This window comes from Equus przewalskii, chromosome 11 (genome assembly GCF_037783145.1).
Source record: "Equus przewalskii isolate Varuska chromosome 11, EquPr2, whole genome shotgun sequence".
Classification (NCBI taxonomy): domain Eukaryota; kingdom Metazoa; phylum Chordata; class Mammalia; order Perissodactyla; family Equidae; genus Equus; species Equus przewalskii.
The window spans coordinates 26,388,418-26,401,388 of NC_091841.1; the positions used below are offsets into that span (position 1 = coordinate 26,388,418).

At 42.8% G+C, this 12,971-nt stretch overlaps 1 protein-coding gene across 11 annotated transcripts in view; it reads right to left on the reverse strand.

Annotated features, from left to right (window-relative positions):
• MAJIN (membrane anchored junction protein) overlaps nucleotides 1-12,971 on the reverse strand; it is a 29,711-nt gene that overhangs the window by 5,324 nt on the left and 11,416 nt on the right. For 4 of the 11 annotated variants that reach the window (XR_011524150.1, XR_011524151.1, XM_070565430.1 and 1 more), the window contains exons 3-8: nucleotides 10,064-10,109; nucleotides 7,128-7,203; nucleotides 6,822-6,947; nucleotides 5,659-5,690; nucleotides 5,236-5,327; nucleotides 3,935-3,998 (exon numbers count right to left, since the gene is read on the reverse strand). Coding sequence is in view for 8 of the 11 variants with exons in the window: in XM_070565430.1 (XP_070421531.1) it covers nucleotides 3,935-3,998; nucleotides 5,236-5,327; nucleotides 5,659-5,690; nucleotides 6,822-6,947; nucleotides 7,128-7,203; nucleotides 10,064-10,109 (436 nt within the window). In the remaining 3 variants the exon portion in view is untranslated. Of the gene's footprint in view, nucleotides 1-5; nucleotides 3,661-3,934; nucleotides 3,999-5,235; nucleotides 5,328-5,658; nucleotides 5,691-6,821; nucleotides 6,961-7,127; nucleotides 7,204-10,063; nucleotides 10,110-12,971 lie in introns of those variants that run through there. The other 7 variants (XR_011524152.1, XM_070565434.1, XM_070565438.1 and 4 more) reach the window with 4 other exon arrangements.

The following is a 12,971-nucleotide window of genomic DNA, read 5'->3' on the forward strand; positions in this document are numbered from 1 at the left end:
AAAAGTTTTTTTTTTAAATTTTTTAAAATTTTTATTTATTTATTTATTTATTTTTATTGAGTTAATGATAGGTTACAATCTTGTGTGATTTCAGTTGTACATTAATGTTTGTCATTCGTGTTGTAGGTGCACCATTTCCCAAGAAAAGTTTTAAACTTTACTCCTACACGGCTTGGTGGTCTGAATGCTATTTCCTGGTGAACTGATTTCATATCAGTGCTAGGGCCTGGCTTCTGACCGCCCAGGCAGAGTCTATATTTCCTTCTACAGGACTGTCCTTTTTCCATTCCAGCTTCCTAATCACTGCCTCCTCTAAAATCATAAGATTTAAGAGCTGAGAACAAAACAAGCTAGGTTTAATTTACCATTTCATGTTACTGAGTGCCAACTATTAGTAAGGACAGAATATTGAGCTTTCAGAAATCAGGAGAACCTTAACTTTACCTCGGAGAAATGTATAACCTAGTGGTAAACTAAGTATTATAAGACAGTGTGATAAGACTACCCCACAAGTGGTTGCTGAGGAGGACGTAAATAGAGTGGGTGGCAGTCAGTCAAGGAAGACTTCAAAGGCGAAGTGCTATTTGAAGGCGGCCTTGCTGGATGAGTGGGGTTTCGTCATAACAGGGGCGAGGAGATGGTCAGAGAGCAGGGCATTCCAGACAGGGACTTGATGTACAAAGGCACAGTGCCATTAATGAGTCAATATGATCAGCATGGCTAGAGCTGGGGCAGTGGACAAATAACTATGGCATAAGCAGCCAGCACACAACGCAATCTTGTTATTTCTCCCTGCGCTGCCCCTTTATAGAATTTCCTTTGTACTTTGAAGGGGACGTCCTACAACCAGGTTCCAAGCCCACAACATTGCCAGTGGACAACCTGATAGTCAGAAACATGGTTCATATATTTTCTTTGGAAATCTCTGCCACGTGGACACTGCTCTCCCCTAGGCAGAACCCAAAGGCCTGACTACCCAGCAGTGCTGGAGAGTTCCTTGAGCCATTTTGCTGGTGAAGAATTCCATAGCAAGGGGCTGCAGACTGTCAAGGTGGGTCTGGGAGGCAGAGGCATGGCAAGCCCCTAAGAAAGTTAGGACGTAGCCCCATCCTAAGCATAAGCTGATATTTCTGAGATAAGCTTCTCCACAAGCCCTCAAATGCCAGACTATCTAGGTAGCTACCTAAGTGATATTCCTGTAAATGTGAAAGGGAACTCTGGGGAGGAAGACCATCTCTCACCTCTTCTGGACAGGATGGAGATGGAATTTAGAGGGCCCAGTTCTGATTTCTAGCTTGAGAGAATGATTCTTACAACTTTAATGAAACTATGGTTTGGGGCTTAAATCCTGCTGCATTGAATGTATCTATTAGGGTCGGTAGTGGGGACCAGAAGGGCAAAGACCCTAGGGCAGAAGTAAAGCCTACCTCTGAACCACGGAGACTCCACTCACAAGACAGTCTAGCTTTGTGCTCTCTTGAAATCTTGAGAGAGGTCTTCTCAGGCAAATGTCAGAGGTCAGGAAAAACATTACAGCCTGAAATAAGACTGATGTCCATCTAGGGGACATAGTACCCTGAAAACCTGATGCAAGGTTGTCCTCTGTACGTTCAGGGCCGGATCTGCATAGAAGTGCAGTTCAAGCAGAGGCGGCAAAAAAAAGCTATGCGCATGGCAGTCTGTTTCACTTCTGGACCATTCGTCTGTTCTCTCCCATTTTTTATCTTCCAAAGTCTGGATCTCTAGGTCTGGGACCAGAAGTAACAAAAGGAATGGGTCTGCCCTTCCTTCTCATTCTCTCCAAACACCTCTTATGAAACAGAGACCTTATTCAGATACGTGCTGTACTCTTCTGAGCTTTCCCCGCACAGGCTCCCAATGTGTTCAGATGTGCACAATCCACACTTACTGTGATCCTGCACGCTAACCTTCCCCAAAGGGGAGAGGAAATATTAAGCATTGGACCATAGGAGCAAATTCAATTCTTCCAGCTCAAGTGAGCTATACTGAGAGTCACTGTGATCATTTCAATTTAGGAGAAATCCTCTCTCCGGGAACAGGGTCTACAATGGAGACCGTCTTTGGGCTTTGAGTCAAAATCAATAAACATGTTCTTTTTAGTTTTTTTTTGCTCAGAGTTTTTTCTAAACCCAGTATCAGGTTGGAAAGGTAATTATGTTGAGTAAGAAACTGTGGGTACTGTTCTTAAGGGAGATGATGTGTCAGACTAAGAATAGGAAGGTACGAAGGGTAGAGAGTGAGGGAAATGTTCCTTTAATAGTAATTATCTCGGTTGTATAAAGCGTCTTTGTTCTCCAGAGCTCCACGCACTCCTCTTGTACTTTCTCATTTCTTCTTCTTGCCTCTCTGAAGGATGGGAGTATAGAAGAGGGCAACCAACTGCCTAAAATCACTCTGTGGGCCAGCTGGCAATGGCACAACAGGGCCCTAGACCCTGCCCTTGCCCACAGAGGCAGAGGTGTGAGTCCCTGAGGATTCACTCTCCTCCCAGAGAAACAGTAAGCTCCTGGAAAGAAACCAGGCTTTACACGTTTGGGTGCCCCCAGCACCTAACACAATGCCTGTGACCAGGAGACAGAATAATCATTTAGAAATGAAAATCACTTCACTTGTCTACTTAAAAATGTTTGAGGGAATTCCTGTCATCTTGGACGTTGCCTTAAGGCCTTTCGTGATCCAGCCTGTGCTGACCTCTCCAGTAACACTTCCCAGCCCTGTGCTCTAAGCTCCCGGAGCACTGGCACTTTGCAGTCACCAAAAGCACTGCCCTCTTTCCTCCTGGCTTGAGTTCTCTGAGCTACCCTGGGAACCCTCCCTCACATCCACCTGATCTGGGCAAGGTTCTCCTTTGTACCCTGCGCTTCCTTTATTCTGCACACAGCACATCCATCAGCAATTTTACACTGCCTAGCTTTACACTGTTGGCGTTTTCAGAGGACAGCATGATATCGCCAGCACTTGGCACATGGTAGACACTCAATGAAAGTTCGTTGAATGAACGCAGACGTAAATGTTGGCTTGATACCTGTTCATGTTATGGGTCCTGGGAAGGTGAGGGAGGTGAGTTGTGAGCATCTGAATACTTAAGGTCAGAGCTACTTTGGAGAAATAGAAGAGAAGTAGGAAAAAGGCACAGATAACAGCTATTTCAAGAGGGGAGGGGAAAAAGGGCACTATTTTAGACACTACTGTGGAAAAGAAGCCTCGAAATGGATGAGTAGCAGATATATGAATATCTATATGGAGAAGAGACTTCACAGATGAAATCAAACACTATTGGGGCCAGCCCATCGCTGCTCTAAATGAAGTTTTCTCTCACCAGCGTCCTGTACTGATACAGGCCTAGCTCGTCTGTAAAAACCAGATGTTCCCAGACTCAGACCCCAGAGCACATGAAAGCAAAACGGTTTCTAAAGAGAAAATTCTAGGGCCGGCCCAGTGGCGCAGTGGTTAAGTTCACACGTTCGCCTTCGGCGGCCCGGGGTTCGCTGGTTCGGATCCTGGGTGCGGACGTGGCACCGCTTGGCAAGCCATGCTGTGGCAGGCGTCCCACATATAAAGTAGAGGAAGATGGGCACGGATGTGAGCTCAGGGCCAGTCTTCCTCAGCAAAAAGAGGAGGATTGGCAGCAGCTGTTAGCTCAAAAAAAAAAAAAAAAGAAGTAACTTTTTAAGCTGAGAAGAGAAGACCTTTTAACAAGAGAATTCATTGATGTGTGTATTACACAGGCACTTTGGGGACAGTTGTGGCAAAGGTGGAATGGGTGAATGCTGTTCTGCAGACAGTGAAACCTGAGAATGAGTTCAGTCAATTCAGTCTGTACTTAGGACCAAGATGTGCTGGTAACAGGAATCCTGACTTGTAACAGAGCAGGAACAGCCAAGAGCCTCGAAGCCTCTATTTTGGTGCTTACCCTTCTGGTTTCCATAGGGGGCTTCTTTTTGCTGGAGTCTTGGCTGGAAGTCCCCATCTTGGCCCTGTGGTAGGAGGAAAAAAATCCCAGGAAATGTTACTGGCAGCAGCAACATCACCACATTCAAGCAAACATGGCCCAAATGAATATTTCAGCAGGTTGGCTATTTTTATACCACTCCTGGCATGCAGAATAAGTCTGTAGCCAAATTCTCTTTGGGTGCTGCTTTAGTTCACGGTAGAATCCCAATTTGAGACATTTAGGAATCTAGGGGCTGAGAAAGGGAGAATGCGACTTACAGCAGGTATCAGATTTTGAAATTCTTCACTACGTATCACGACCCAGAGGAAGGAAAGATGTGAGGCCTCGTCTCCATGGAAAATTCAGTCAAATGGAACCAAGCCAAGCTTCACAGCTCCAAGTACCCTCACATTCCACCTGGTTAGGAAAGGCGTTTCCTGCCTCTTCCCTGACACGTGCAATCAGAAAGTGCAGGGGTCAGCTCCCCCGTGGTCTACCCTCGCCGCTCCTGGATGTCTCAGGACCCACACAGTCCCAGGAAAAGAGCAGCTGCTGTCTGTGAACCTGGGCTGAAAGCACGTTGGGCTGGGAGCAAACCACACCCTGGATTATTCCAGCAGCCCTCTCTGGGTGCTAACGAGAATCACTGAGTTGTCTTACTGACTCATTCTGTCTCTGACAGAGAATCAAAAGAAGAAAATAAGTAGCCTCCACAATAGCAACTTCAAAATGTTAGGGATGTGCTCAACACTCCCCTAATATTGCAGCAGCTCACTCAATAATTGATACATACACTCTCGCAGACATTTACATTTTAGCCTGGACTACCCCTTAAGGTAGAGTTCCAAAAGCTTACTGCACACTAGGTAAAATAGAATTCTGTTTTATTTGTTCTCAAGCTCTTGAGGGTTTCTCTAGATTCTTGTATAATATTCTGGGACTTGAGTCTTGTGCCTTCTGACTGTGTTTTCTGGTAGTACGACCACAGTAAGTACTCACTGAATAAGGGTTGGATTCAGTTGTATAGATCTGATCACATTGCCTCTCAGCCTTCACCTTGATGAGCAGAAGAATCCTGCCTTGCTGAGGAGGGGACTGTGTTCAGGTTACATGGCAAATACCAACTTGCTTCCTTCCCTTAGTCCACCCACTGGACGAGGCAGGTACCAATAAAGCCCCGAGAGAGAAAATGACTTGCCCAAGGACGAGATCAACCAGCAGCAAGAGCTGGCAAAGCCAACTGGGATGCAGGATTTAGGCTCTCTCCCAACACCACTGACCTGTCCAGTCCTGGCCTGCCGGGGGAGCTGGGCACTTGCCCGCGTTTTCGTTTCCTCAGCATGGCTCCTGCTGCTGTCCTCTTAGGAAGGACCTGCGGAAAGAACCAGATTCCTGTGGCTCCCCCTCTTCCAGAGTTGCTCACAGTTCATGAGGGCACAGTGAGCACAACTCCCCTTAAACTCATCTGTAAATTGCCAAAGGTCACTTTTAACACCAGCTTTGCAGGTACGGCTAGACCATTCTGTTAGAGATAGGCTCAGAAATCTAGCCAAGGGGAAAACGACGGTCTCAAGTAGACAATTCTGACTGGCCCTGGGCAGCAACCAAGGGGCAAAGTAAGAGGAAGAGATGAGAAAAGGACTTTTTGGACAACAAGAGGCAATAAAGGCAATTTTCATTTTGTACAGAAAAGGCAAACTTACCAACCCAAGAGGACAGTCGTTTACTGGTTTCCCTACAATAGGAAATTTGAATGTCATTATGGACCAAGGCTGTTTCACCTGGCTTTCTGGCTACCATCTACTTCTCAGAACTGGGCCTCAACCTGTGTATGCCCTTCTCCCTTCTGCCTGGTACCACTTTTCCTAGAAATACAGTGTCTACAAACTCTCTTCCTCCCCTATTTTAGAACTATTGTCATCTACAATCGGAAAAGGGTTTGATTTGCACTGTAGTCTAAAGATATGCCACTTAAAAGGGGAGGATCCCTCAGGGCTGGCTCGGTGGCACAGCGGTTAAGTTCATGCATTCTGCTTCAGCGGCCCAGGGTTCGCTGGTTCACATCCTGGGTGTGGACCTACATACCACTTGTCAAGCCATGCTGTGGCAGGCATCCCACATAAAATAGAGGAAGATGGGCACAGATGTTAGTTCAGGGCCAGTCTTCTTCAGCAAAAAGAGGAGGACTGGCAGCAGATCTTAACTCAGGGCTAATCTTCCTCAAAAAAAAAAGAGAAAAGAAAAAAAGAGGGAGGACCCTACTACAAAAGAAAAAAAGTGGAACTTCCGGCATGTGTGACAAGTGAATTGGGGAGATATTTTGACGCAAGGCCTTTGCACCCTTTTAAAAATTAAACTGGCAGGTGTCTACTTGTCCCTCTGAGTAAAAATAGTGATGGTCCTCAGATATTAAAAATTGGGAGATTGAGGGATGCGCTTAAGACACGACTAAGGTGAAAGTCACTGAATACTCTAAGAGGAAGGAAGTATTTCTATAACAGGTCTCTTTCATTGTGTGATTATTCAGTGTCAGACTTTGTGCTTTCCATCTACCAATACTTATAAATTTAAGCCTTTTAACAACTGAGTGAGATAGGTACTATTATTACTTTCCACCATTTCACAAAGGAGGCACAGAAAGATTAAGCAGGAATTAATCTAAGGTCACACAGCTATTAAGCGGCGAAGTCACCAGGATTTGAACCAGGCAGTCTGGCTTGGCGCTTGCTCCTGACCTCTGCACTGTTCAGTGTGGGGGCCCAGGCTGGCGGACCATCTTGCCATACTCAGCTTGCATTGCTAACTCTTAAACATTCAATCTTCCCCTTTTTCTTTTCCACATCCAAACTTCCATCATTCTACTTACCAGGCGACAAGTCTTCATGAATCCATTTCATCTCCACATACAGAGTGAAAACAAATGGATAGGGGACCAAGACGATTTCCCCATGTTTGAATTTCAGGTGGGCCACTCTCTCCCATCTGCTTTTATCTGGGAAAAGGTGCTAAGGAGTGAGGAAAGAAGTCAGTACAAATCCCCAAGGACTATTTTAGGCATAAGACCCTTTCTTCTTTTCCTGACCTACCCTCCAAACTGCCTATGGGTTTGCTGCTTCCATTTGAATCTACGATGTGAGCTGTAGCTCATTTCCATTTGGAAATGAAAGGATACAAGGAAATACAACGAAGTGTTCTGTAGCAAATGGCTGCAAATTGTCCAAGTTTCCTAAGACCACACGAATAGAATCCTGGAAAAAATATTTGAAGTGACTTTAATACTGTCTAGTCTCAGCCTACCTTTCCATTTATACTTGTCACTGCTTTTCACATACCCTACATACTAGTAAAGCTGAACTATTTGCTGTTCCCTGAAATGACTTCTGTTTCTCCATTTCTATGCTCTCGCACAGCCTGCTCCCTCTGCCTGAAATGCCCTTTCCACCCATCAGCATATGTCCAAATCCTACCTATCCTGTAAGGTACAGTTCAAAAGCCGTCTCCTCCAGAAGGTTTTCCCTGATTCCCCAAGTTGTAATGAACTGTTAGTCTCAAACTTCACAGCAGTTAGCCTCGGGTCTTTACTACATTCCATGCACACGTTTTATTCTCCTTACTGAGAAATCTCCTTGAGGTAGAATATATACCTGATTTATTTTAGCATCCCTTCGATAGTGTCCACCAGAGAGGACGCATAACAGGTCCTCAATAACATATATTGAATAATGAATAGCACTGGTACTTATTGACAAATAGTTATTTTGCTTTTGCATAAGTCAAATCTTTTATTCTACTATTAAAATCTTGATTAGTCTCTAATTAACCTATGCCTATTAGTATACAGTAATGAAACAATTTGGGATCATAAAAAGACTACTAGATCTCTATGGGGGGAAAAACCCTGAATTCAGCCTTAGCTTTGTCATTTTTCTCTCTCTAAGCCTTATTTTCCTCATATTTAGGCTCACAGAAGGCAGCAACTGTGTCTTACTTATCTTTGTATTCCCTGTACTAGCACAGTATCTAGCTCGTAATTTTAATAGCTAATATTTATTGAGTAACCACTATAGCTAGTGTTACTGGTTTTATACACATTAATTTAATACTTACAAAACCCCTATGAGCCAGCCCTGGTGGTCTAGTGGTAAGATTCAGCGCTCTCACAACCGCAACCCAGGTTTGTTTCCCAGTCAGAGAACCACACTACCAGTCTGTCGACTGCCATATTGTCATGGCTGCGTGTTGCTGTGATGCTGAAAGCTATGCTGCCAGTATTTCAAATTCCAGCAGGGTCACCCATAGTGGACAGGTTTCAGAGGAGTTTCTGGACTAAGACAGACTAGGAAGACAGACCTGGCCACCCACTTCTGAGAAAACCGGCCATGAAAACCCAGGGAACAGCAGCAGAGCATCGTCTGATACAGCGCCTGAAGGTAAGAGGATGGCACAAAAAGACCGGGCAGGGTTCACCTGGCTGTACACAGGGTCACTAGGAGTCGGAATCCACTCAATGGCACTAACAACAAAAAACCCTATGAGATAGACACTTCTATTATCCCCATTTTACAGATGAGGAAACTGAGACAAAAAGAAGTAAAAAAACTTATTCAAGATTACACAGTTAGTAATAGTGGAGCCAAGATATGAACCCAGGCAGTGGGGTTCCAGAGTTCACCCTCGTAACCATTCAGCTATACTGCCTATCAGTACGTGTTTTCTAGATGAATGAAAGAGGATGATAACATCTGCCTCAAAAATAATGAGAGTAGGAGAAAGACAAGGTATAAAAAGTGCTTTGAAAACTTTAATATGATTATAAATGTATACAAATGCTCTCTAGCTATCATTCATTGAGCTACTGTGCGCCAGGCGTTGAACACATCTATTTCTAATCCTTACCACAATCTTGAAAACAGGTCTTATTTATCAACCTCAATGACAGGTAAGGAAACAGACTCAGAGAAGGTAGGCAAGTTGCCCAAAGTCGCACTGTGAAGGCAGAACCAGAATTCAAATCTAGGTCTGACTGCCTCTAAAGTCTATGCTCTCTGCACTTTACTATGGTGCCTTGAGCTTTTCTCTGCCCAAATTAACTGATACAAAGTGAAACAAATTCTGCTCTACTCATAATTAAAATAAGCAGAAAATTGTCATGGTCCTATATTAAAATAATTGTTATTTCTGATGTCTCCAAGGTCCTGCAAGATCCTAATGTATCTTTTAACACTTACCTAAAGAGCCACAGGTACCTTTCAGGCTATGACTCAAATTTTTGGTTTCATAGTTTGGGTTTATGTATTTTAATTGTATTTGAATTCTTTGAAATATGGCAGCATATATCTTCATAAATCACAATAGTCATAAATCACCGAGTTGTAAAGTTAGAAGAGAATCAACTAGTTTAAAATTCTCATTTTACAAATGACGCAATTAAGACCCAGAGAGATAAATGATTTGCCTAGGGTCACATAGCAAATTAATGGCTCAGCCAGGACTGGAATCCAGGGCTAGCCCCCAGAATTCTAACTCCTTGCCCAATGCTTTCACCAATTTACAAAGCTGTCCACCTGCTCAGTCTTCTTGTCGGAGGACCGAAAGCTAGAGGAGGTGGGTAGAAAAGGGTTGAAAATGAAGTGGGACTAAAGCAACTGCAAATGTTTCCAATTAGAATGCAGACACAGCAGCCTTGTCTGTGTATTTACAGTTGAGTTTCCTGAACGTCAAGTACCAGGCAGCGGTTGGGATGGTGAGGTTTCCCAGAGCCCTGGAAGGCGGCAGGGTTTCCCAGAGCCTTGGAAGGCAGCAGTCCTCCGGAAGCTTTCTCTATGCCAGCTGCCACAAAAGAGAGCTGCTCATGGCTGGCAACTCTGGTGGAAACAAAATAACTCTCAGCCTCAAAGGTGCTGACACTTCAAGTAAGAGAACTGAGAAAGGATACAGGCTTTAATTTCCCTGGAAAAACAGTAGTTTCTTTGCAGAGGAAATGCGGCAGGGAGAAGCCGAGTAATCAAGTGGAGGTTGTGACTCAGTTTGTAGGAAATAATTAAAACCTGAATATGGATACATCCTCTGCTTAAAGAATAACTTTCCCAGACAATGTCTGCTTCCTACCTCCAGCTCCTGGACGATGACTTCCTTATCTTGTATCTCTTCCCCTCTAGAAGGTAAACAGACAAGAGATAAGTAAGCCAAAAAGGAAAGCTCTGGAGACAGCAGACTCTACTGTCAGTAGAGCAAAAATGACACTTCCACTGAGCTAAAGAATGAGACTAGGGGGCCGGCCCCGTGGCAGAGTGGTTAAGTTCACGCACTCCGCTTCGGCGGCCCAGGGTTTCGCCGGTTCGAATCCTGGGCTCGGACATGGCACTGCTCATCACGCCACGCTGAGGTGGCGTCCCACGTACCACAAGTAGAAGGACCAACAACTAAAACATATACAACTAGGTACTGGGGGGCTTTGGGGAGAAAAAGGAAAAATAAAACCTTTAAAAAAAAGAAGAATGTGAGTAAATAACACTTGCACGTGCTGACCCAGTGCTCGTGGGAGAAGCAATCACCTAGGCGGTGTGGTTGGAGAGTGAGTACAAGGCCCTACCAAACTATCTTCTCCGTTGATCTCCCAAGACCTGCAATTCCCACTGTGAAAGTTAATAGTTTGTCAGATCAGTTGTACTCCAATATAGTCTGTGGACTCCTAGGGGTCCTCCAGACCCTTGCAAGGGGACTCCAAGGGCAAAACTATTTTCATAATAATATCAAGATGTTTGTCTTTTTCATTGTGCTAACATTTGTAACCATTAGGGCAAAAGCAATGGTGGGCAAAATTCCTGGTGCCTTAGCACAAATCTAGCCATTTGCACTAACCTGTGCTAGCAGTTGTAGTAATCTCTACAGCTGCACAGGAAAAAAATCCAGTTTCCTTTACCATCCTAGAGGAAGCAGTAGAAAACTAATAATTTTATAAAGTCTCAACCCTTGAATATATGTCTTTTTAATATATCATGTGATAAAATGGGAAGTATGCATAAAGCACTTCTGCATATGAAAATATGATGGTTGTCTTGAGAAAAAGTACTTGCATGAATGTTTAAGCTGCAAACTGAACTAGCAGCTCTTTTCACGGAATGGTATTTTACCTGAACCATCAGTTGATTGTTATTCAGACCTGGGAATGTGACATTTTCTCAACAATGAACAGTGAGCTTATCACTTCAAGTAAAACAACTGACAGTATTTGTTGTCAATGATAAATTTTGGAATTTCAAGCAAAAATCTCAATTTTGGAAACTTCTAACCACCACTGTGAGGTTGACAGCTTCCAAATAGTTCAACATTTTTCTGGTAAGATTTGTAGGTAGTAATATTAGTAAATATGGCTTTTTGATCTTGTTTAATGAAATGTGTCAACATTCGGGACAATCTGCGTAAGTCAGTGGACCAATATTTTCCAAATGACCAATGAAATGTTATCATGTTACAAAATCATCGTAGGTAAACGAGTCATTCAAAGAACAAGCTAGACCAATGGTTTTTAATGTAGCAGAGTTCAAAAAGTTCGCTGATGTAATTTCAGATGTCAGATTGCAACTAACCTTTAAAAAACTACCACGTTCAAAAAAAAACCAAAAAACAAAACAACTACCACTTGTCAAGTTTTGATGAGAGTCAAAGAAGAATATGACCTGAGAAGAATATGACCACAATGACCTGAGAAGGCTATTGATATATTCCTGCCTCTCCCAACTCCAAATCCACGTGAGGCTGGATTTTTTTCATATAACTCAATCAAAAAGAAACTCACAACAGACCGAATGCAGGAGCAGATATGATAATCTAGCAGTCTGCTATTAAGCCAAACATTAAGGGGATTTGCAGAAACTTAAAACGATGCCAATCTTCTCATTAATTTTTTTGTTTTGGAAAATGTAGTTATTTTTAATAAAAATGTGTTAACGCTTAATGGATATATTATTACTTTTAAATTAATATATTTTAAAATTGTGGCAAATTATATATAACCTAAAATTTGTCATTTTAATCATTTTTAGGATGCAATTCAGCGATATTAATTACATTCATAATCACAGTGTGCAACCATCACCACCATCTATTTCCAAAGCTTATCTCCCGAGACACAAACACTGTGCTCATTAAGCAATAACTCCCCATTCCCTCCTCCAACCCAGGTCCTAGTGACCTCTAATCTGCTTTCTGTCTCTATGAATTTTCCTGTTCTAATGTTCATACAAGTAGAATCATACAAAATTTATCCTTTTACTGGATTATTTCACTTAGCATAATATTTTCAAGGTTCATCCATGTTGTACATGTAACAGAACTTCATTCCTTTTGCAATTTCCTTTTATGGCTAAATACTATTACATTGTGTATATGTTTATACCACACATATAACCACATTTTGTCTACCCATTCCCCTATTGATGGGCACTTGGGTTGTTTCTACCTTCTGGCTATTGTGAATAATGCTGCCATGCACAGTGTCGTATAAGCAAGTTTGAGGCCCTGTTTTCAGTTCTTTTGGACATATACTTAGGAAGGAAATTGCTGGGTCATATGCTAATTCTATGTTTAACTTTTTGAGGAACTGCCAAACTGTTTTCCATAGCGGCTGTATCATTTTATACTTCCACCAGCAATGGATGAGGGGTCCAATTTCTCCACATCCTTGCCAACATCTGTTATTTTCTGTTTTTATTATAGCCATCCTAGTAGGGTTGTGAAGTGGGGTATCTCATTGTGGTTTTGATTTGCATTTCCCTAGTGACTAATGATATTGAGCCTCTTTTCATGTGCTTACTGGCCACTTGTTTATCTTCTTTGGAGAAATGTCTATTCAAGTCCTTTGTCCACTTTTTAATTGGGTTGTTTATCTTTTTGTTGTTGAATTGTAGTTCTTTATATATTCTGGATATTAAACTCTTATTAGATATATGATTTGCAAATATTTTCTTCCATTTGTGGGTTGCCTTTTCACTCTGTTGATAGTGTCCTTTGATGC